Here is a 21,227-nt window from a genome sequence, read left to right on the forward strand (position 1 = left end):
CTCCTTACTCAAATTATCTCCTCTCATTTCTGGTGTAAACAGAGGCTGCGAGGGAAAGGGGCGTAAGCGAGACGCGAATTCATGACGATATATACGAGCTTCACAGCCAGGCCTTATTCCAGGTTGTCTTCTTATCTCTGCTGTGATAAAGGTCCTTATGTATACTGTCAATTCATGCGTAGGATGGACTGGTGCTCTCAGGGCTGAAAAGGGAAGTTGCGATGGTCCTACGCTCGCTCCTCCCTCTTGTCACATCACAACCTGTCTTTTATCTCAGGAATTCGCCCTTCTTCCGGTTCATCACATATCAATTTACATATTCTCCGCACGCTCATCAAGTATCCATTCACTCATTGATTAACGCATCCGTTCATCGCTTAACACATCCATTCATCGATTGACTCGTCCATTTGCGTACGCCCAATCAATCCGTAACGATGGAGCATTCAGATTTCCGCGCATTAGAAGGGAACATCATGGCCGCCCCCGCCGTCAGGAAATCCGTCCAGTCCGCAGATAACACTTCCATCGATTACTGGGAATACAGATCCCGGGGCTCCATCCCTAGCAAAGCCCCAAAGCCAGGTCTTTTAATCCTTCACGATGGTTTCGATTCAAGCAGCACGTATAAGGACATGGCATTAGCACTATGGACATCTTTCGACGTCTACGTCCCAGATCGACGTGGACGAGGCTACAGCGGTCCTTATCGCCCCAACTCCAACTTGCAGACCGAAATCAACGACCTCAAAGCACTTCTTGGCAAAACGGGAGCACAAAATATACTTGGTGTGGGCAGCGGCGCTGTGATTGCACTACACGCTGCTCTTCAAGTCGCTGCGACCACCAATTTTTTGATCAGGAAAATAGCCGCTTTTGAACCAGCGACCATACCAGGAGGTGTTGAGGAATTTAGAGAGCAACGCGATATACTTGAGCAGCAAGTAGACGGCTCGAATGTGACCGACCCTAGAGCTTTGGAGACGGCAATGAATATCACTCAGACAGGGAGCCTGAAGCAACAGGAGCGAAGGAGTATTGTGCCAAGATGGCTGTCTAAACGATGGTCAGATTGGCGCTCTAAACAATGGGCGGAGGATACCTTACAAAAAGACGAGAGCCGAAAAGGTACAACATACTCTCTAGGGAGGTTGTTAGGGCCGCTGAAGGGTGAAATTCGTTCCTGGGAAGAGATTAGCAGGAGGTTCGAGGCATTGTTCAGATTGAATCAGCTGAACGTCGAGATTTTTCTCAGGGTGGTAGTGAGAGTCCCAATCACTTCAAGGAAAATATAAGAGACTTCAGGAAGCTGCTTGCGAGAGCAAGGTATACGCAGTTCGGAGGGATGGACCATTTGGGCTTGTCCAATACTGCCGATGGAGGGGATCCAGAGAGGGTGGCTATTCATCTCAGGAAATTCTTCCTTGATATACCCGAAGAACCAGTAGGATAGGCGGCATACGTGGCGTAGACTTTGTGGCAGAATGGGCGGTGTGAAGCCCTGTGTTTCCAGAACTCAGTCCCTGTATCCCCACTATTTGGATCGGCAGCGTGCAGCAGGATGCGGATGCGGGGTCTGGAACGCGCAGCTCTGCTCTGCCTAAAACCAGCGTATTTAACTTTCAAGCGTGCAAAGTTTTATCCTCCTTCTGAAACATTCTTGCAGACTGATGTTGAATTTGAAATGCCGTCCATTCCCTCTGCCCAGAATTTGTTTGCCCTGGATGGTTTGGTTGCAGTAGTGACAGGAGGCGGGTCTGGGATTGGGCTTATGATTTCGAGAGCACTTGCTTCAAATGGTGCATCATCTGTCTACATCCTTGGACTCCCAGATGATCCCCTCGAGGAAGTTGCAAAACAATCTGTGAGAACATGGGCCTTTCTGAAAATTGCTCTCGCTTTGAGCTAAGAATTCAGGCCCACTCGAACATCCGTCCAATTGTCTGTGATGTGACCTCAAAGGCACAACTGCAATTGGCAGTGGACCAGATCACCCAAGAAACCGGCCATATCAACCTCCTCGTCTGTAATGCGGGCATGGCTCCACCACAGTACGAGACACAACCTTCAGAGACGTCCAGCATCAAAGAAGTCCGCGAGTACTACTTCAACACTTTGCAAGTAGAAGAACACGCCGCAACATTCAACTTGAACACAACAGCAGTTCTCCTTACTGTTTTTGCCTTCTTGGAACTCCTGGATGCGGGAAACAAAGCCGCTGAGGCAGCCGGTTCCTCATTGCCGAGGAGTCAAGTCGTGACTGTTAGCAGTGCGGGAGGCTTCTTTCGTGGCTATGGAGATTTCGTGTATAATGCGAGTAAAGCTGCAACAACGCACATGATGAAGCATATGGCCACTGCTCTGGTACCATGGGATATTCGCTGCAATGTCATTGCACCAGGATGTGAGTCCTTTCTTTCTAGTTGTGGCGAGAGGGGCGCTTGTGCAAGAGGAACGAAATTGATCATCTCACAGGGTTTCCTTCTCGGATTACAGCAGAGCTGGTGAAAGAATTTGAGCCCACGGGAGGGGTAATGCCAAAAGCTTTGGTTCCGGCTCAGAGAATTGGTGCAGAAGAGGAGATGGCCGGGACTATCCTTTACTTGGCATCGAAGGCGGGCGGATATTGTAATGGAAGTGTTGTGCTTGTAGATGGTGGTGTACTCTCCATTCATCCTAGCACATATTGACGCTTGCAAAGAAGCATGGTATTGGGACCCAGGGGCCAGAGGAAACAACTGAAAATCAGTAGTTCGATGTAAAAAAATATTTTGAAAGATCTTATCTTCCAAAGGCCTAAAGTGAAGTTATGACAGATCATGAAGCAAAGGACCTTTGTTTTTGAGAGTAGGAAAAGGTTGATTGGCCCTTGGCGCAAAGCCCAAATTAGGCAGCTCGGTTAGGCAGGTCGATCCAAAGGCTATAGCTCGGAGTGACTCAAGTTTCTAAAATCTTCGCCTCGAAGTGTTTTCTCCAGTCTCAGAAGAAACTATCAGACAATCAAGCACGTGATATAAACAATGGCAAAGCCTCTAACTCCACGTCTCCAAAACATTCGCTCAATCTATGATGCTCGCGCGCCAACCTACGATCATGAAACGGGCCCCGATGGCTTCCACCCGCGGCAAGCAGCAGACTATGTCAAATGGGCATCTCCTGTTCAAGGCTGTAAGATCCTCGATCTTGCCTGCGGAACAGGAGCAATCGGAATTGCCTGTGCACGACTTGCTGGTCCCTCCGGATTCGTTATCGGCGTCGATATCTCTCCAGCCTCACTTAAAGTCGCAAGAAGGAAAGCGGAGAAAGAGAAGGTATGGAATGTAAAGTTTGTCGAAGGCGATATTGCGGACCTGGTCTCTGAATGGGCTGAGAAAGAGGGAATCAGAGAAGGGATGTTTGATGTAATTACTTGTGCATCTGCTTTTGTGCTTGTTGAAGACCATCCAGGAGCTGTGAAATCCTGGGCGAAGTTACTTAAGATAGGAGGAAAAGTAATCTTTGATGTCCCAACTGGGGATAGTATGATTAAAGGGCTGGTGCTTGAGCGGATTGCGGAGAGGATTGGGATTGTGAGGCGGTATACGAGGGAGGGAATCGATAGCGAGGAGAAGGTGAGAGCTTTATTGACAGATGCGGGGTTGGATGATAGGGAGTTTTTTGTGAGTGAGAGTTATGAGGCTGGTGAGATCTTGCGTGTGGAGGGGGCCAGGAATACCTTTGATGAGATGGTGAGGGAGAAGAAGTGGTTTCGAGGCGACGAGTTAGTGAAGCCGGGAATGGTAGAGAAGGCTAAGGAGTTATTTTGTAAGGAGATTGAAAAGATTGCGGAAGGAGAGGGGCAGGTGAGAAGTTGGTTGAGGTTTTACGTCGCAGTTGGGAGGAGGTTGAGTGAAATTGAGAGCAGTTAAGTGTCCTTTGCAAGGCTAACAGAATACATGAGATGATACATGGATTCAGGAGAAAAGTGAGGCGGAAACGAGTTTCCACATTATCTCAGCTCCATTGAGAAGTGTGGTTCTTTTGCAATGGTCTGGAGGAGCAACTACGCAAATCTCTTTCAAAGCCAACTCGGCTCGTACTGCACTACCATGCTATGAGGGCAAGAAAGAGGAGAGATCCTCAAGATATCATATGATTGCAAGTATGGTACAATTGTGCAGACTTGATCGTTGCCATGACCAGTGGTTCCGAAACATATTTTTTCTTTCTCAAAAGAGCGGTGTTGGCTCAATGATGCTGAATTATTTTACATTTTGCTCGCCGCCACAATGCACCCCCAATGCTTATGCAATCTCTGTTGCCAGTATTATAAATTTCTCGGAGATAGGTATCCTTCTCTAATACTGGCTGGCTGCACTTTGGCAAGCCTTCTGTTCGACACACCTTCATTAGCCGTGCACCAACGTCTGCAGCCCATGAACCTACCAATTGCTCCAAATACCAACTGCAGACCTGCATGTTTCCTTGATTCTCATCTAGACACTTGGTGAACTGCTTCGCGTCCACCTCGCAGCTTCGTGGTCCCCAGGCAGTGTTTTGCTGGTTGCTGGTTGCCGCAACACCGTTATCCTGTTGTTGCTCAGCAGCAGGTTGAGAAGATCCGCCACCGAAAAATCCACCGATTGCGTGTCCGATGGAGGAGCCGACTGCTACACCTCTGTGTCCTCATCGTCAGTGGAGAGAATGCCGAGGGAAAGAGGGACAACGTACGCAGCTGTAGAAGCCATCTGTCCAAACAGACCGGGACCGGAAGAGCCTTGCTGCTGTTGGGCTTGCTGAGCTGGTGGTGCAGCTTGGTTCGCTCGTGCAGGTGGATAGGCAGCGGTGGTTGCTGGTCGACTTTGCTGTTGTGGAGCTGGTCTTGAAGGAGCAGCGGATGGGCGGGAGGGAGCTCGTCCACCACCGGATCTTCCTTGACGAGGCATCTTGGCTTATTGCTTGGGGAGTTTGGATGAATTGAAGATGTCGGGGTCTGCTGCACACTTTGGGGTGTTGTGATTGAAAAATGTGAAGATGATGGATCACCACCGAAAGTCGAAGTCCTCGGCTTAGGCCAAATTCTACCGGTGGCAGGGGTAGGATTTTGATTGGTCCAGAGCAGAAGCCCCCAAATCCGGATGCACTGTTTGGAGGATGCGGCCAAAAGTACGTCGATGCCTAGGACAGTATTGGAAAAACAGGGACAGATTGAAAAACTGCAATACAGGGATTTTAAAATTTTCATGGACTCAAGAATATTACTTCTGTAGTCCAGAAAGCTAAGCAAATGAAGGAGTTGGCAGAAGAGGCATGACTTGCATATTAAAATCATACACCAGGGATTCTGAGCAGAATACATGGGTAAGAAAACGGACAATATGGGTCATAGTAAGGACTTTGACGAGGGCTAGAAATAAGAACCTAGTTGGACAATGGATCTGAGGCTACATAGATTTGATGCTTCAACGTCACCTGCGGAATGAAATTCTCCAGACTGAATTTTTAAGTCGCCTAGAACAATCGAAGTTGGAGCCTTTGGCTGCAATGTGTATCTCAATGATTAACTCTCCACGTTTATGCCAGTAGCATGTTCCCAGGCCTTTTACTACCCAAGAACTCCGGAAAATGCTATGCTCCCAGCCTTTCCAACGCCATATCATGCAACACATTAAATATCCACAGGGTATCATTGCTCACTGCTTCGTTTTTGCTTTTTTCTCTCACTCTTTGCCTTCAGCTTTTCCTTTTTCGCTTTCTTGGCTGCCTTTGCCCTGGCTTTCTTCGACATGGTTTGTGGAGTCGAGTTGCCAGAGGTTTGACCGGAGTCAGTGTTATCCTTCTTCTGCTTATTCTTTTCGGATACAGCAGGAGCGGATGGAGATTCTTCTGGCTCAGCTTCGGAGGATTGAGAGCTGGAATCAGAGTCCGAATCGGAGGAGTCGGAGTCTTCGTCTGCTTCTTCCACTTCATCTGCTTTTCGTTTGGGCGGCGTCTCCTTCGATTTTTGCTCGAATCTAATATGGGCTTTAGCGCGCTCTTTTGCTTGTTGCTCTGCTCGTTCAAGATCATATTTATCGTTGCCAGACTGGAAAAGTGTTAGTGGTTGCGCGGATACGGTTTTGAGAAAAGCGGTTAAAGGCATCTTGACTGACCAATCCGGCTTTGATAAACCTTGCTGCAGCTGCCTTGTCCACAGCCATATTCCTCTCCGCTACTGGAGTTTCTGCAACTTTGATCTTGTCGAAGTACTGCTTTACTCGGGTGAGTTCAATGAAGACCGGATGTTCGCGTGCTTTGACGCCATTGAGTCGCAGATATGCTAGAGAACTCATTAGATAACGACTCGCTTCTGAAGAGGAAGACTCACAAAATAGCATAGACTCAATGGCATATGTGACCAAAACGTAGAGCTTGGCTTTGTCGAGCAAGGGGAGCTTCGTGGAGGTCTCAGACAAGGCGGCCTTCAAGAGCGGGGACAGAGCCTCCTCTAGATCATCAACCTCATCATCTAGAGTCTCTAGAAGAGACAGTACCTTTGATGAGTCATCCATTTTGCCAGGTAGGTACTTCGTCTCTTTCAGGATACGAAGTGAGGGTTTTTCGATATCAAGAATTTGGATGCACCAGATGCGGCCGCCTCGCTTAGTAAGCTGCCAGGATCTCGATTCTGTCTCAGAATTTTTGTTCGCAAGCCGTAGATGATTTCTCCTGACGTCTGCTTTTAGTGCATTTTCTTTCTGTACACTATTTCTCTGTACATCAACGATTCAGCATCGCGATCGCGGATACGACTTTCAGCCGCCCCTCTTGTTTCGCCACCGCGTTTCTACTATTTACTTTTGGCCGGTGCCTTCTCCCCCCGTTTTGGCTCTCAAATGTTTACACAACACCTTCTTTGAGCCCTCTGGACAACTTAGTGGCTGCGCATATCTCCAGAACCTCCCACGTACTATGAATTTGCAACAGTAATCCTCGAACCTTTCATCCTGTCTCTTCTAAATTACAGCCGCCCGCTCTCGCGGGCGTTCCGAAGAATACCTCGAAAGAAGACATGCCTGTACGATAACACCTATGCCGGCCGGGTGGCCACGACCTGTTTTTCGACGCAGAATGGAAGTTATTGGTGGCCACGTCGGAAGGTGGTGGAACTAGCTCTGTCGAGCTTGAATGGGAGATTGGGTCAGAGAAGATACAATGGCCACAGTGAAGATCGGAAAGTCTACAAGTTCCCCGAGGGTTTTGATTTTGTGCAAACTTTCCCGGATCGCAGAACTGCGGAAAGAGTGAGAAAGTCAAGGCAGGCGGAACTGAATCCGCCACCAAAGAAGAGGAAGGCAGAGCCCTGGACAATGGAAGACCTGGAACGATACCGGAGGCATTTTGGAGGGGAGGACCTGGTAATATTAAATTCCGAGTCGAATTCAAAACCCGGCAACCCCCACCCTGTTGTGCCTGAACAGATAGGAGGAGCTCGCAGGCTAGAGAAAGAGGGAAAAGCAGAGTCTGAGACTCTTGATTATGCTAGAAGAGGGCTGCCGCAACCGCCGTTTAAAGGTGCAGGAACAGATCTGGGTGAAGATACAGATGGGTTTGCTCAGCTCGAGAGGGATGATATCGAGGGGGGAAATGGCACGTCATCAGCACAGCATGCGAATTCTACTACCCTGAACGAAAATGATACATTTGGTATGCCAGCAGAACCACAAAGCACCTCGACTACTCTTTCTGGGTCAGAATCCGACCCAGAATCCAATTTGATCGTGGGTAGCTTAAATGATGTTCACGAGGAAGCACAACTATCATTCCGAGCCGATATGGACCCTGCCACACACTTGGAGCATGATGAGGAATTAGAGCGTGCAATGCAGCATTTCAATTTGGGAATGTGGAACAGACCTTGGCGGCCACCACCGCGATTAAGTCAGGACGAGCTCAAGAAGGAGTCCGAAAAAGAGCTGTCCAAGAAACTTGAGCTGCAAAAGGAGCAGGCGAAAATGAACCGAACAATCCATGTTCTTGGCTTGGGTACAGTAGGCAAACTCATTGCTCACTCCTTGGCTGGTCTTCCCAATGGCCCACCTGTCACACTGCTCATGCATCGCCCCCTTGTCATGCAACAGTGGCACGACGAAGGAGCCGCCATCAAGATCTTGATCAATGGCGAGTATCATGTTCAAACCGGCTTTCACATAGAGTCTTCCGCAGACTTTCAGAGACAGGATCCGCTCCAGCGGTTTCCGGGATTCGGCCCCAATCTGGAACATTCTGCTGAACCGCCCAATACCGTGATTGATAGCTTGGTCGTCACTACCAATCCGTGTATCACGCTCTCAGCAATTTCCTCGATCAAACACCGGCTTCGAAAGACAAGTACGATCTGCTTCGTGCAAGATGGATTGGGCATTATCGAGAAGATGAACAGCAGGATCTTCCCTGATCCTCATGACAGACCAACCTATGTCTTGGGGAGGATTACTCACGACGTGAAGTCAACGGATCAGCATTTCACCATTGTGGAGAATCGGATTGGAAGTTTCCTTTGTGCAAAATTGCCACAAGTCGTGGAGACCAAAGAAGAATACTTCTGCCCCGTCATCAATCGAACGGACTTTAGCTGGTCACCACAAGCCCGACATCTGGTTGGAAGCCTGATTCGGACACCTGGATTGAACGCAGAAAGTCTCGGGCACAAAACCTTCTTCGTTAGGCAGCTTAGGCAATTAGCAGTCGGTGCTGTTATTGGCCCCCTTTCCGTGGCATACGATTGCTCCAACGACGAACTCCTCTACGACTATGCTGCATCGCAGAATATAGGGCATCTGGTAGCGGAGATATGCCATATAATTCTGTCTCTTCCCGAGCTTGCGAAATTCCATAAACTTGAGCAGAAGTTCAATGCTAACTTGGTCGAGAACATTGTCCTAAGAAGTCTCCAAAAATCTGGAAGAAATTCGTCTGCAATGCTACAAGACATCAGAGCTGGTCGGAGGACAGATATAGATTTCTATAATGGATATCTGGTCCAGCGCGCCATGGAATTGGGAGTTCCTTGTCCGAGAAACCACACGCTTTTGCATTTGGTGAAGGGCAGGCAGGCGAGGAGGAGTCGGCAGGACAACTTGTATATACCTTTCAGGGGCTAATATTAGAGGTTGGGATTCGGGCGGCGGCCTCCCATCTCACGTCTTTGTACAATAATTAGACTCGGAGTGATGGGCGTTTCTGAGCTACGTATTGCGGGAGACCATAAATGTAATGTTGTGCCGCTCTCACATTTGCTTGAAATCTATCCACTCGCTTCTTTCCCGGTGGCTCCCGCTGTGTCATCCACTCAAGTGAGCCGAAACTTCTCATTACAGTCGATCATTTGCTTGCATTCTCATTTCTTGCTATCGTCCCCTCGCTAGGAGAAGAGAAGAACCATCAACCTGTTCAATGAGATAATCCATGCTGGTGTGGGTATCGAGCCTCTGGTGGATGGAATATCTATCACATGTGTTTTTCAGCGTTTGCTATTCTCGTCCAAGCATTCGAACAAATCTCTCGATAGATTCTTCCTCTCGAAATTTCAACTGGCTTCTGATTCTTCGCAATCGTCGCCGGGGTTCTGGTATGATGAATCTTCAAATAGATTTAGGAAATATTTAGCGATGAAGTCTAGCGAGCATGCGGGACCCTGCATTCGATAATTCCTTCAAGAAGCTCAGAATCCATCCTGTGTGATGGCACAAGTGACCGGGTTCCGGGGTTGAATGGAAGCTTTGAAGTTTGCACTGTATTAAGCCTCACGCTTCGTGCCGTGTCACATAATAAGGGCTCGGACAAGATACCGGAAATCAGCATATGGGGTCCAACGGAACTTTCCCGCCTGCACGACATTCTATTTAAGATTCTGCCACTCAGGGGCGCCAGATCGCCCATCGCTAAAAGTCACGCCTCTCAGGGGTATCGGGTCTCTGATTGGCTTTGGTTGAGCTAAGGCGGATTCCGACCCCAACCGAGTATCACACAGCCTCAAAGATCCTCCCGATTCTCCAGTGAGAACTCAAAGTCTGAGTTCTTACTTCAACTTCAAGGGGGTAAGCTTTGGCGGGAAATAAACGTACGAGCGTTTGTTTGGATAATTGGACGCAGTACTTTGAGGGCATGGAATGGATCGGTGATTGAAGTCATTGAAGGATTTTCAGCCGTCTCTTTTGATGAACCTTTCTGAAGTTCAAACATCAAAGACTGGTTCAGATAAGATATTTTTAAATTGCAGGAGGCTATTTCCATGGCTCGGCATTATAATTATCCCGACTTTGGGGCTCTAGGTCTCATTTTCTTATCTTGGTATCCAGTGTTTCCCAACAATTCGCTCTCCATGACTTCGAGCAGAAAATCAGCACGAACCCGCAATTTCTCACGGGATAGTACCGACAGAAATAGCAACTGATCTGTTCCAAAATGGTAGTGAACTAAATATAAGTATACTGAGGAGTATAAAATGGGTGAAGATGTCTGCCCATATCGATCCATCAAGTTCATTCAATCACTCTCAACACATTTTCCATCTACAAATCATTCACTCACTTCTTTCACCGCTTCTAAAACCCGCTTTGTCGAGAACCAAGTTAGCCAATCTCTCAGATCAGTATCCAAAGTAAAAGATTCGACGCATCAGCCCACTCCTCAGATATCACCATGAAGTGTTCAATCATCACCATCGTATCTATTCTCGGCCTTGTTGGTGCCAGTCCCTCAAGCCTCGACAAGAGATCCAAGCCACAAGGTTTAGATGTATCCGCATGGCAAGGCAACGTCAATTGGGCTCAAGTCAAAGCTAATGGCGCCAGCTTCGCTATCGTCAAGGCAAATCCCCTCATTCTCGACTACTTGATAACTATTTCTAACTCAACCCTCAGGCAACAGAAGGCACTAGCTATACGAGCCCTTATTTCACACAGCAATACGACGGTTCCTACAAGCAGGGGCTAATCCGTGGTGCCTACCACTTTGCCCACCCAAGTGCCCAAAACGGCGCCGCTCAAGCTGACTACTTTATCGCTCATGGCGGTGGCTGGTCAGCAGACGGCAAGACCCTCCCCGGCATGATCGATCTCGAACCCAACGGAGGTTCAGAATGCTGGGGCATCACGCCTAGCGAGATGGTGACTTTCATCCACGATTTCGGAAACAGATATCACTCCAAGACTGGCCGCTATCCCATGATCTATTGCACTACAAGCTGGTGGAATACGTGCACTGGACATAACACCGGTTTTGGTGCAGATTACCCTCTTGTTCTTGCGAGGTGGGCGAGCACACCGGGTGCTATGCCTGCGGGATGGTCTTATGAGTCGTTCTGGCAGTTTGCCGATAGTGGGAAGTTTCCTGGAGATCAGGATCAGTGGAATGGCGATGAGGCTAGCTTGGAGAGAATGGCTTTGGGTCATTGAAGTTGGGTCGCAGCTGGGGCATGCCAGAAAGATGTTGACTGCTTAAATTTATTTTCTTTGGGTTATCACTTGGACGCGTTTCTTTCGGTCAGTATTTCAAGCGGAACGTCGTTGAGAGCTCAATCGGGGACATGGGATGGGGTAGGGACAAGCTGTTTTCAAAAATCCACGAATATTTCAAACCCCTCCATTGAATCATCTCCAAACAACGGTGTTCAACTATCATAAGTATAACAAAGAAAATCTCCTTCCGTGATCCAGACATCTCCCAATGTAGTCTGAGCAGGCAGCAAGATCCCATCATTAGGAAGCACGGAGTCCATGCTCAACCATGGCGGGCTCCCATTCGGGTATTCCGAGTAGTAACTCAAATTCTGCACACTTCCGCCCTCGAAAGCATATAAGTTAGCTGAATTGGCATTCTGCCACAGCCACCACAGGCGATCGACCATCTGGGAGAGGTCAGTAGTCCGTAATGTCCCTGAAGGGGCAAGATGAGTGGCAGGGTACTCACAGCATGATGTAACCAAAACATCGGCTCATTAGCAGAAAACGTCGGACTCGGCTCCGCCTCAAAACATTCCTCATTTGCGTCCTTGGGACAGTATCCTCCCAGATCACCACCCACAATCTCATGGACAGCAGCATGCGGACCCTCGAAGTACTCCACCGCCGTTTGGAACCCCTTGAAATTTCCTGTGTAATTTGATATTATAGCGTCGATGGCTGTAGGGGTGAAGGTAGAGTTTGCTTCGAGCTCGGGAAGAGGGAAATAGGCTGTTAGTGCGGCGAAGGCGGTCCAGGGTCGCAGGGTGTAATTTCTGCGGAGGCCGTGGGCGGAGGGGTAGGCAAGTGTGAAATCGGTGGAAAAGCCACCGGTTGAAACGACAAAGTCGTTGGTTGAGACCCCGAGGGCTTGGCCGAGTCCGGAGGAAGGGTCATCTGACCAGATTGTTGCGTCCAGGACGTTTGCTGAATCTTGAGATGGTTAGTTGTTGTGAGAGAAGATCGGAATAGGGGAAGTACCCAAAGTCCAGTCCCAGTAAGGCGCTACACCTGTATAGCCGCAATCATTCTTCAATGCTTGAGTGTAGGACCACACAAAATATCGATGGAATGGGAAGAAGAGTCCTATGGCACGAATCAGAGCGCCGCTAAGAATACGCATTGGAGTTGTGGCATACCAGTAAAGTGGATAGTTGGGTTCAAATCAGAATGAACGTAGGAGTAGTCATCGTAATAGGAACTGTCTGAAGTTATGTTGGCAACCGCAGCAAACTCTCCAACTGTGGCCACTAAGGAGTCGTTGTGGGGAAGTTTAGCCATGCACTGAGAAGCATTAAATCCAATTATGAAGCCGGGATTAAGAGCTCACCTTGACAGCAGTTATCCAATCTGTTTTTTCATCCGAAGTGAAAGTTCGCCATTCTTTGCGGACTTCAACTGATGAACATGCTCCCAAGGCATGAGAGATGAAAACCGCGAAAGAAAGTAATATGAAGACAGACATGATGTGCTCAAAACGAAAATAGTGCAGATATTGATTCGACTTAGTCTGCTGGACATTGGGACCGATGAAGACATGGGATGACTTATATAGCCGTTGCTTTGTTCATAGCAGCTGTGTATCCTCATACCTTCCCTCTATCATCGGAGAGTCCCGTGAGGCCGCGTATGGACAACAGTTGACGGAAGTGGCGTTGACGAATAGAATCCCAACGCTTCCACTCAGGGCTTGACCAGATTCTCCGCTAGCACTATCTTAGGAACATATAGCAAACCATGTCTCTCACCTGCAAGGACTTGGAGGAGAAAAGTGAGGAACTACCTAGTAAGTGATGTCCGACTACGCGGGGAAGGTCAGCCCCGTGGCCCAGTGAGTGGATATTATGTGAAAACATCTGTGGGATTCTGAGTCATGTGAGGAGAGCGCTGAAAATAGAAAACCAAAACGCCCGATAAGAGAAAGGTTTGCCCCTGCCAAAGAGAGTATCGGTCAACGAAAACGACAACGTAAGCTCCTGCATGTATAGCTGGCGGCCAAGGCACAGATGTCAGGGCTTCAGGAGTACCGTTGAGCAGAACTTCCTGTTAAGGCCGCAACAATGCACCAGTCACCCCAGCACTTGAAGAAGGTATGATGCGTCTTGACATACAAAATTGAACTCACGCGGAGAGAGAGTTTACTGGTAGGCGAGAGAATCTACTTGTAAGCTTTTGATTTGGGAACGAACTAAGAGTTTTCCTTCGTAAGCTTACTTGTACAACTCCAGTGTGTCAAATGAATAGAATAGAATAGAATACTGGCTAGTAATCTAATCTATTCATCAAAAATACCCACTAATTATATTCTAATCAGATTCTAATTAAGGTAATCATGAATATTCATGAATACTTTGATTACTGTACACGTGACTGTCGCACGTGATATACTAGCCTAATTAGGTATGGCTCCCGATCTAGAATCGTCTTTGCAAGCCTTTCGCCTACTAATTAGGCAGCGAGGTGGCGCTAAGGCGACACTAGAGCGGGGCCTCTACTTAATCAGGCTAGCGTATCACATGCTATAGTCACGTGTAGAGTAATCAAAGTATTCATGAGTATTCATGATTATATATTCTAATCTAATCAAATTATTTAAGCATTGCAGTAATTATATTCTATTCAAGCTAATCATGAATATTCATGAATATTCGGAATACCTTGATTACTTTTTTGACACACTGTACAACTCGAGTAAGATACGGCTAGATCGGAAAGCTGGGGATAGCTCGCAGTGGATACAAAAAGCGGCACTGAAATTGTGAACGTCCCGATTCAGGTGGGAATATTTTAGAAAGACCACATACGAATATTCCCCTCAATCATTGTAGTATGAAAGCATTCTTCGGCTGTATTGCTGATCCTGAAATATAATAATCCAGCCACTCCGGGTGCAGAGGAATCTCCGACTTTGACCTGGGACATTGAAAATGAGTACCGATTTTTGGGTCTACAGTATCGCGAGCATGGTCCCCCATGTCGCAACCTTCGGACAGGAAAAGCAACTGACAGGGTGTTGTTGTGGACCAGGGAGCCTCGTCTCGATATCGGTCTTGAGCCTCAGTGGAAGTCAGAAACCTACAACTGCAAGTCGTCGTCATCATGGTATTTCCTGTGTAGATGCAGGCTCTATTTATACCATTGGCCGATTCTTAGTGGTCTCGTTCAGATCTTCCAGGGTGATGATTAAGAAATTAGCCTAGCCCTGCGGAGAACCTTTGCCCAAGGAGCAGCGAGCAATCATCCGCCAGTAGGAGGCGTCACCATGATTGGGAAGACCTAAAAAACTATCTAAGTGAAGAAAAATAGAGAGAGACTGGACCCCACTATGGCGATCTTAAGAGCTGCTTTTAATATAGGATGGGGGAGGACGCGTGGAGGCTCGTGCATCAGAATCCTCGGACCACATCGGCTCTGCTCGAATCTTCTTACGGAAGGGGACTCCGCAGCGAGGTGGCGAACACTAAGGTGGTCCCGGAAAGCAGAATTCCATCGTAAACCTAGAAGATTTGCTGGTTCAGTCCTGGAATGACTAAAAATGTGGCGTGCCGAATGGCTCATCCCTTGATGTCACTCCCATTTTTGGACGAAATATTTTATCATCTTTCCATCATACTGAGTACGTCATCTTCCATTTTGATAAGTCCACCTTGCTGTAGATTCTTCTCAATTTATGCGAGGATGAACTGCTCTTTCAAAACACCCTTGATCTGCAGGGTGATTACTTCTGCATCCATGAAGCCGTGCAAGTAGCATTCTCCAACGAATTTGTAAGAATCTTCATCCTGAAGTTTCCTCACAATCACCGGCGCACTACAGCTAGGGAGCACACACGCGATGTCGCCTTCCTCCGCGGTCTGAGATGCAGAGCCGACGTAGCCTTTCTCTGTAATGAGGAGTCTTCTCCTCTTCGATCCCTGCTCAAAGGCCTGGCAGACCTTGTCTAGGTGATCGGTCTCTTTCGACTTTGAGAAGGCAATTAAAGGATCCATGTCAAGGAGTTCCGAAATATCGTACTCTGTCAGTCGTTCTCTGGATGAGATACGGCCCAGGAAAAGAACGTGGATAAAGGCACCCAGCACTTGGTTCTCTTCAAGGGATTGAGGCTCCTCCGGTGATTCGAACTTAAGCACAGATCGATCCGTTGAGTAATTATAGCTGGAATATTTCGAAACTATCGAACACAGATCAGCTAGGGAAGCTTGCAGATCATGCGGCCAATCTGTCAAGAATTTTTGTGCTGAATTTAAGGTAGACAGCCATCGCGTCGCTTTCGAACCAAATGGCTCTGTGTCTGGGCCAGGATTCGAAAGTCTTGCGATGGTATCAATGCACATCCCGCGCGTCTTAAGTTGTTTCCAATCGGGAGGAGTTGATTCAGCTGAAAGCTGAAATTTGAATCTGTGATCGTAACCAGACGCTAGCGTAGATACTCGGAGGCTTGTCAACTGGGACCAAAGGAGCAGGTGCAGCCTCTTAGCCAAGAGTGTAGTCAGGGGTCCAAGATGGAAGTTCCCACGTTGAATCTATATTGCGGTCTAGAGTCTGCCAGTCACAGATGGGATCCAGCGACCCCGATTGAGATATGAAGTGACGCGTGACGTTCAAACACACCTCTTTCTATTAGTCTGGGTCGAGAATTTGGATGCAGTGTGCAAACGGACATTTCCGAAAGACTTGGAATAATCTGGTTTCAGGATGTCTTCCATACGATCACCCATCAATCCAAGCAGAAAGTATATCTTGTCCCGGGGGGTTTGTTGCTTTTCTGTAGCGGTATTCCCGCACCAAGTCTTGAAGTTGATGTCGTTTTCTTTTGCTCCACCCACTGCGTGCCAAGTCCAATTAAGGTACACTGCATTCCACAGTCATGATCAGCAACGCAACTTTAACCCTTCGGACTCCACATGAAAGATGATTCTTACCGGCGAATTCCTTCGATGGGTATGCCTCTCGTATAATGCAAGTAGCATATTGTACTAAGAACGCTGTCCCACTCCATTGACATACCACCTAATTGAAAGTGGGTTGAATCAGCCACACCAACTTTCTGTTCAACATTTAGATTCTAATGGCAAAGTTCTTACACTGGGTGTCGGGATCCTACTTGAACAACCCACCTATTCCCAAGAAATCGGAATTAGTATACTTCATTCAAATATTTTAGGTAGTGGAATGTTCCAGCAGCTATCGGAAATTGCCAGTAGAACTGTTGGACATTGCTACAAGAGGGACTAATGCTCCGAGAAGTAGAGACTCACATCCTTGAGAACCAGTCATTCTGAGTGAAGATGCGATTGATCGAGCTTGCGATTTCGAAAAATCGCCTTCTTCATTGGCCTTTGCAAGACGTTGAGCAGAGGGCTGCCACCCTGGGTTTCCAAATTCGATCCGATGCAGGGAATATTCCGCATCTGGGTCGATGAGTATTTCTGCTTTACTATCCAGTCCTGCCGGTGATTTTAGATCTGATATTTGATCGACTACTTGAGCCATACGGAAAGACCCTCGAGCCAGATTTCCCAAGGGTCTCATGAAATTGTAGATGTTTTCTTCAGCCTGTCGTCTTTAGTTTCAACGAGATCCTCAATCATCTCACAATCATAAGTCAGATCGTTGATGAACCTGAAGGCCCGTCTTCCGTCGTCAGAGTTACCTCCTAGCCAGATTGCCACTTCACTTGCAGAATGGTAAATCTCTCGCATCAACATGATCTGTGCAGACCTTTCAACCACATCTTCTTGACAGGTACACAAAGCATCTGCCCAAATTCGAACTAGACCGTAGACCTTCTTCTGCAGAGCTTGAAGCCCGTCATATAAGTTTTGAGTGATTGGGATGCTTTTGCCGTCGATGAGAATTTCCTGTGGTTTCGAGGTGGGTTCAACCCAGACATATGAAAGAGCATAAAACAATGGCAGTTTAGCTGCTCGAAGAAGCCTTTGAGCTCGAGGGAGTGTAGAGGCTGGCAGAAGAATGTTCGTCAAAGAGCCGGTGAGTAGACCAATGTGGGCTCTTCCAAGAGTTTGCCTGGCATCCCAAGGAAGAGTCAAAATTCGGATTTCACCCTGAGAGCTGTCAATAGGGTGATGAGTACACGCCGACATGTTGCAAACAGCACAAAAGACAAGTGAAACAGCCATTGCTCATAGAGTAAGCTTGATGACAACTTTCTCCTCAAGCATTCGATAAAGATGAGATGAGAAGAGAAGGACCTTGAATGGCGATTGAAATTCGTCACGCGAGGCTGCCCCGCATCCCCTCTTTTCTTTCGCGAACAGCTCACATCCCACCATAACACGAACACAACAACCAACATGGAAGACGACGACTTAGCAGCAGTAGCTATCCCTCCCATGAGATCCCAAATACGGTAACTGACTCTTCCAGATCAGAAAAGCTCGTCTCGAGCAGCTCAAGGCGCAGGGTGGTGGGGGAGGAGGCGGAGGAGGCAGCAGCAGCGGGGCAGGTGGTGCAGGTCAAGAAGACAGGCAGTGAGCTCCTTCCCCTCGCCCATCTCTGATAATTACTGAATTAAACGTACAGGCAGCAAGAAGGCACATCTCTCCCTCCATAATATAATAATCTTAGCAGAAGCTAATACCTCCCAGAGGAAGCGCGCAAATCGATTCTGAACCAAATCCTCGAGCCCGAGGCCGCAGACCGTCTTGGCCGCATCCGCCTCGTAAAAGAGTCCCGCGCACAAGATGTAGAAAACCGCCTTATTACGCTAGCGAGAAGTGGGCAGTTACGGCAGAAGGTCACGGAGGAGCAGCTTAAGGAGTTGCTAGGCGCAGTTGCGGAGGGGAAGGAAGAGGGGAAGATTGTGGTTACGCGGAGGAAGGGAACGTGGGATGACGAGGACGACGATCTCTTGGATCTCGAATGAACTTGGACTCTGGCTGGAGGAATACCATTGCACATATGTCTGGCGTTAGGATTTTAGGAAGGGGACAATGAACGCTGCTTCGATTGGAAATTGCGGTTATGGGAATGGAGATTCCAGTCCTCATTCTGGTCTTTATTATCGTACACCATCAGTTGATCCCCAAACTATCACTCGCCCTCTTCTTTGCCTCCTTCTCGGCCCTCCACCTCTCCCTCTCGGCCTTTCGGATAGTCCTCAAATCAACTGGCTTCTCTACCCCAAGCTCAGCCCTCAGCCCATCCACATCTCTCTCCAGCTGCTCCTCCCAATAAACATTAATGACCTCCTTCGACTGCGCCCCATTCTTTACCGCCCATGGGAGGTAAATCTTCCAAAACCTGTCCCTTTCATTCTTCTTCAGTGTTGTGATAGCAAAAGTGCTTAGCGCCGTCATGGGTAGCAGAGTATTCGCGAACTCGAAGGCCTTCAGTGCAATCTCGCCTTCCCTTACAATCGGCAGGCCAGTAAGGGCATGGTAAAAATCATGGCACTCCCTATACCTTTGCATAACGTACGCACACTCTTCGTTGTCGATATACTGGACTTCTGAGCGCGTGTCAGGGGAGACACCTTCGCGGTCCAACCAGTCTGCATATGTCCTCCCCACCGTATTCTCGGGCAGAGCCCGCAGATATTCCATGCTGAGTGTTTTCGACGAGATGCGTGGTCGGTCTCGTAATATTCGACGGCCAGTGGGGTCGGAGAGCATGGCGTCGCGGAGACGGTAAATGAAGTAGGGCGTTGCTGTGGCCTCACCAAGAGCGGCTATCAAATCTGCCCTCAACATCAGCTTCCAGCTCAAGAGAGCATTGAATTGGAGAAAGCAATACCCCCACGATGGGGATCCATCAAACTCATGACCGCACTGCCCAGAGCCAGGCCCGCCTTCTCAATCCTCGTGAGCGGTACATGGCCTGGATAATTCGGTGGAGGACGATTGAGGACGATAAAGTGTCGGGAATTGAGAGATATTGCACAAGCTGCTAGCAATTCCCTAGGCAGAGCGCCTCTCAATGCTTGCTGGCGTATGAGAAACGCCATGTCGCCAATTGCGGAATGAGTTGTAAGGTCGAGAATGGGTCGAGAATGAGCTCTTTTCCGATCCGGATTTTGCGGGCCGATCCGCATTGCATTTTCGACTACCTCCATTTTGCCTCAAGTATAACAGTCTTTCCAAAGACTGTTCTCGCTTCAAAATGGACGGTCCTTGATCGATATATATAGGATTTATGGATATTCATAAAAGATTCATGGAATGGGCGATTGAGAGGGGGGTGAAGATCAATGGCATCAGACCTCACAGGTTTGAAGGGAGGGGATTGGGAATTATTGCAGCGAGGGACTTGAAGGTACGTGAGGGGATTTCACTGTGTTACTCTATTTCATTTGACTCGTGGCTCTAAGTGGAAGATTTATATACTTCGTGATGATCTTCTTGGTATATCTGTTGCTTTTTCGCTTTCATTGCATCTGTCCCTGGCTTGGGTCTGAAGTACATTCCTCGAAAACCCTCTCTCTAATATCGAAAGCATACTCAAAGGCTGTCATTATATGGACTTATATTTCTCTTTATATTTTCTCTTGAAAGTCTCCATTCCATTTTTCAACCCAATTTCCTCACGCCTCACTTGCAAATCTCTCCAACCCAATTTTCACCTCTGGACTTAGACACCCCCTAACACGTCTCTCAGGCAGGAGAAACCCTCCTAACAGTCCCCATCTCCGCTCTCCGCACCGCCTACACAGTTCCCAAATCCCTCACCCGGTCCCTCCCCAAGATCAGCACAATCCACAACCTTCTGGCCACTGACCTCCTCCTCGACACGTCTTCCACACGAGGTCCCTGGCACGCCGTCCTCCCCTCGCCCCTCGACTTCAAAACCTCAATGCCGCTCCTCTGGCATCCAACCCTGCAATCTCTCCTCCCCAGCACCGCTCACAACCTTCTCCTCAACCAAAAGCGAAAGCTAAAGCTCGATTGGGCGGCTGTTTCCAGTGCATTCCCAGACATCAAGTACGAGGACTATGTGTATCGCTGGCTAATAATCAACACCCGAACTTTCTACTTCCTGTCTCCTCTCCCTGCACACCGAAACCTACATCCTTCAAATAGAGATGACTGCATGGCACAATCCCCATTCGCGGATTACTTCAACCACACTTCTTCCCCGTCCGCTTGCTCTGCATCATTTTCTTCCTCCGGCTATAGCATCATGACGCCAGCCAGAATTAAGAAAGGAGAAGAGGTTTATATCAGTTACGGGAATCATTCCAATGATTTCCTTCTCACGGAGTATGGGTTTATTCTCAGTGGGGTGGGGGGAGGGAATCAATGGGACGAAGCTCCGCTTGATGCACATATTCTGCCTCGCTTCTCCGCGAAGCAAAAGGAGCAGTTAGAAGAACGAGGGTTCTTGGGGAAGTACCTCTTAGACAAGAAAGAAGTGTGTTACCGCACTCAAGTCGCGTTACGAATTCTCGTTCTGCCGATCAGGAAGTGGGAGCGTTTTGTCGATGGGTTGGAGGATGGGGAGAAGGAGCAGGGGGCTGTGGATAAGTTTTTGGGGAAGGTTTTGCGAGATTTTGAGCAAGAGGTGAAGGAAAAGATCAAAGAGATGGATAGTCTTGCGGAGGATGTGGGAATGGAGTGTCAAAGAGACATGTTGAGGAGGAGGTGGTTGCAGATTGAAGGATTGATTCAAGCTGCTATTGGTAGGATACAAAACTGAAAACGAAAAGAAAGTTGGAAACTTCTATACTCTATCCCGTGGGCAATCATAATCCTGCCTGTAGTGAAACCATCAAAAACTTTCTGAACAGGCTGAGCCTCTTTCTCGATC

General features: G+C 48.2%; 13 protein-coding genes across 13 annotated transcripts; 7 read left to right on the forward strand and 6 right to left on the reverse strand.

Annotated features, from left to right (window-relative positions):
* The first annotated feature begins 252 nt into the window (after window positions 1–252).
* On the forward strand, window positions 253–1,518 carry K444DRAFT_28712 (uncharacterized protein). The gene has a single exon (XM_024871626.1). It carries the CDS (start codon window positions 438–440, stop codon window positions 1,293–1,295), a length of 858 nt encoding a protein of 285 aa, XP_024734405.1. The 5' UTR covers window positions 253–437; the 3' UTR covers window positions 1,296–1,518.
* A 149-nt stretch (window positions 1,519–1,667) lies between these two features.
* On the forward strand, window positions 1,668–2,821 carry K444DRAFT_614899 (short chain dehydrogenase/reductase family protein). The gene is made up of 3 exons (XM_024880611.1): window positions 1,668–1,864; window positions 1,918–2,404; window positions 2,476–2,821. The coding sequence occupies exons 1-3, from the start codon at window positions 1,685–1,687 to the stop codon at window positions 2,688–2,690; spliced, it is 882 nt and encodes a 293-aa protein (XP_024734406.1). The 5' UTR covers window positions 1,668–1,684; the 3' UTR covers window positions 2,691–2,821.
* Window positions 2,822–2,964: 143 nt separating this feature from the next.
* On the forward strand, window positions 2,965–4,262 carry K444DRAFT_614901 (S-adenosyl-L-methionine-dependent methyltransferase). Its single transcript, XM_024880612.1, has one exon. It carries the CDS (start codon window positions 3,021–3,023, stop codon window positions 3,906–3,908), a length of 888 nt encoding a protein of 295 aa, XP_024734407.1. The 5' UTR covers window positions 2,965–3,020; the 3' UTR covers window positions 3,909–4,262.
* A 1-nt stretch (window position 4,263) lies between these two features.
* K444DRAFT_614902 (uncharacterized protein) lies at window positions 4,264–5,012 on the reverse strand. The gene is made up of 3 exons (XM_024880613.1): window positions 4,711–5,012; window positions 4,426–4,657; window positions 4,264–4,370 (listed from the first exon to the last, which is right to left on the reverse strand). The coding sequence occupies exons 1-3, from the start codon at window positions 4,923–4,925 to the stop codon at window positions 4,338–4,340; spliced, it is 480 nt and encodes a 159-aa protein (XP_024734408.1). The 5' UTR covers window positions 4,926–5,012; the 3' UTR covers window positions 4,264–4,337.
* A 359-nt stretch (window positions 5,013–5,371) lies between these two features.
* On the reverse strand, window positions 5,372–6,553 carry K444DRAFT_665062 (uncharacterized protein). Its single transcript, XM_024887042.1, has 3 exons — window positions 6,347–6,553; window positions 6,132–6,298; window positions 5,372–6,064 (listed from the first exon to the last, which is right to left on the reverse strand). Exons 1-3 carry the CDS (start codon window positions 6,528–6,530, stop codon window positions 5,666–5,668), a joined length of 750 nt encoding a protein of 249 aa, XP_024734409.1. The 5' UTR covers window positions 6,531–6,553; the 3' UTR covers window positions 5,372–5,665.
* Window positions 6,554–7,958: 1,405 nt separating this feature from the next.
* Window positions 7,959–9,110, forward strand: K444DRAFT_509633 (6-phosphogluconate dehydrogenase C-terminal domain-like protein; the record flags this gene model as incomplete). The annotated part of the gene is made up of 1 exon (XM_024873425.1): window positions 7,959–9,110. A coding segment is annotated over one exon (1,152 nt), but the record flags the coding sequence as incomplete, so codon positions are not given.
* A 1,405-nt stretch (window positions 9,111–10,515) lies between these two features.
* On the forward strand, window positions 10,516–11,606 carry K444DRAFT_592874 (glycoside hydrolase family 25 protein). Its single transcript, XM_024878270.1, has 2 exons — window positions 10,516–10,830; window positions 10,884–11,606. Exons 1-2 carry the CDS (start codon window positions 10,663–10,665, stop codon window positions 11,415–11,417), a joined length of 702 nt encoding a protein of 233 aa, XP_024734411.1. The 5' UTR covers window positions 10,516–10,662; the 3' UTR covers window positions 11,418–11,606.
* Window positions 11,607–11,632: 26 nt separating this feature from the next.
* On the reverse strand, window positions 11,633–12,927 carry K444DRAFT_653849 (Di-copper centre-containing protein; the record flags this gene model as incomplete). The annotated part of the gene is made up of 5 exons (XM_024885903.1): window positions 11,633–11,869; window positions 11,932–12,395; window positions 12,444–12,548; window positions 12,602–12,746; window positions 12,793–12,927. 5 exons carry the CDS (start codon window positions 12,925–12,927, stop codon window positions 11,633–11,635), a joined length of 1,086 nt encoding a protein of 361 aa, XP_024734412.1.
* Window positions 12,928–15,074: 2,147 nt separating this feature from the next.
* K444DRAFT_614907 (uncharacterized protein) lies at window positions 15,075–16,212 on the reverse strand. The gene has a single exon (XM_024880614.1). The coding sequence runs from the start codon at window positions 15,794–15,796 to the stop codon at window positions 15,131–15,133; it is 666 nt and encodes a 221-aa protein (XP_024734413.1). The 5' UTR covers window positions 15,797–16,212; the 3' UTR covers window positions 15,075–15,130.
* Window positions 16,213–17,065: 853 nt separating this feature from the next.
* K444DRAFT_489339 (uncharacterized protein) lies at window positions 17,066–17,371 on the reverse strand (the record flags this gene model as incomplete). Its single annotated transcript, XM_024873182.1, has 1 exon — window positions 17,066–17,371. A coding segment is annotated over one exon (306 nt), but the record flags the coding sequence as incomplete, so codon positions are not given.
* A 469-nt stretch (window positions 17,372–17,840) lies between these two features.
* Window positions 17,841–18,348, forward strand: K444DRAFT_533632 (DNA-binding TFAR19-related protein; the record flags this gene model as incomplete). The annotated part of the gene is made up of 2 exons (XM_024875166.1): window positions 17,841–17,937; window positions 18,071–18,348. Coding segments are annotated over 2 exons (375 nt in total), but the record flags the coding sequence as incomplete, so codon positions are not given.
* A 148-nt stretch (window positions 18,349–18,496) lies between these two features.
* Window positions 18,497–19,428, reverse strand: K444DRAFT_533566 (coenzyme Q biosynthesis protein Coq4; the record flags this gene model as incomplete). The annotated part of the gene is made up of 2 exons (XM_024875161.1): window positions 18,497–19,161; window positions 19,218–19,428. 2 exons carry the CDS (start codon window positions 19,426–19,428, stop codon window positions 18,497–18,499), a joined length of 876 nt encoding a protein of 291 aa, XP_024734416.1.
* Window positions 19,429–19,616: 188 nt separating this feature from the next.
* K444DRAFT_533747 (SET domain-containing protein) lies at window positions 19,617–21,116 on the forward strand (the record flags this gene model as incomplete). Its single annotated transcript, XM_024875175.1, has 2 exons — window positions 19,617–19,736; window positions 20,079–21,116. 2 exons carry the CDS (start codon window positions 19,617–19,619, stop codon window positions 21,114–21,116), a joined length of 1,158 nt encoding a protein of 385 aa, XP_024734417.1.
* Between the last annotated feature and the right edge of the window lie 111 nt (window positions 21,117–21,227).

Source organism: Hyaloscypha bicolor (genome assembly GCF_002865645.1).
Source record: "Hyaloscypha bicolor E unplaced genomic scaffold K444scaffold_116, whole genome shotgun sequence".
NCBI classification, from domain to species: domain Eukaryota; kingdom Fungi; phylum Ascomycota; class Leotiomycetes; order Helotiales; family Hyaloscyphaceae; genus Hyaloscypha; species Hyaloscypha bicolor.

Coding starts and splice junctions, on each gene's coding strand:
- K444DRAFT_28712 (XM_024871626.1), top strand. CDS start 438: ATGGAGCATTCAGATTTCCGCGCATTAGAAGGGAACATCATGGCCGCC.
- K444DRAFT_614899 (XM_024880611.1), top strand. CDS start 1,685: ATGCCGTCCATTCCCTCTGCCCAGAATTTGTTTGCCCTGGATGGTTTG. Junction 1,865..1,917: donor AGGAAGTTGCAAAACAATCT/GTGAGAACATGG, acceptor CTAAGAATTCAG/GCCCACTCGAACATCCGTCC. Junction 2,405..2,475: donor CAATGTCATTGCACCAGGAT/GTGAGTCCTTTC, acceptor ATCATCTCACAG/GGTTTCCTTCTCGGATTACA.
- K444DRAFT_614901 (XM_024880612.1), top strand. CDS start 3,021: ATGGCAAAGCCTCTAACTCCACGTCTCCAAAACATTCGCTCAATCTAT.
- K444DRAFT_614902 (XM_024880613.1), bottom strand. CDS start 4,925: ATGCCTCGTCAAGGAAGATCCGGTGGTGGACGAGCTCCCTCCCGCCCA. Junction 4,658..4,710: donor CAGATGGCTTCTACAGCTGC/GTACGTTGTCCC, acceptor ATGAGGACACAG/AGGTGTAGCAGTCGGCTCCT. Junction 4,371..4,425: donor GTTGGTATTTGGAGCAATTG/GTAGGTTCATGG, acceptor TGTGTCGAACAG/AAGGCTTGCCAAAGTGCAGC.
- K444DRAFT_665062 (XM_024887042.1), bottom strand. CDS start 6,530: ATGGATGACTCATCAAAGGTACTGTCTCTTCTAGAGACTCTAGATGAT. Junction 6,299..6,346: donor CATTGAGTCTATGCTATTTT/GTGAGTCTTCCT, acceptor TGAGTTCTCTAG/CATATCTGCGACTCAATGGC. Junction 6,065..6,131: donor GGTTTATCAAAGCCGGATTG/GTCAGTCAAGAT, acceptor ACACTTTTCCAG/TCTGGCAACGATAAATATGA.
- K444DRAFT_592874 (XM_024878270.1), top strand. CDS start 10,663: ATGAAGTGTTCAATCATCACCATCGTATCTATTCTCGGCCTTGTTGGT. Junction 10,831..10,883: donor CCAGCTTCGCTATCGTCAAG/GCAAATCCCCTC, acceptor CTCAACCCTCAG/GCAACAGAAGGCACTAGCTA.
- K444DRAFT_614907 (XM_024880614.1), bottom strand. CDS start 15,796: ATGTGCATTGATACCATCGCAAGACTTTCGAATCCTGGCCCAGACACA.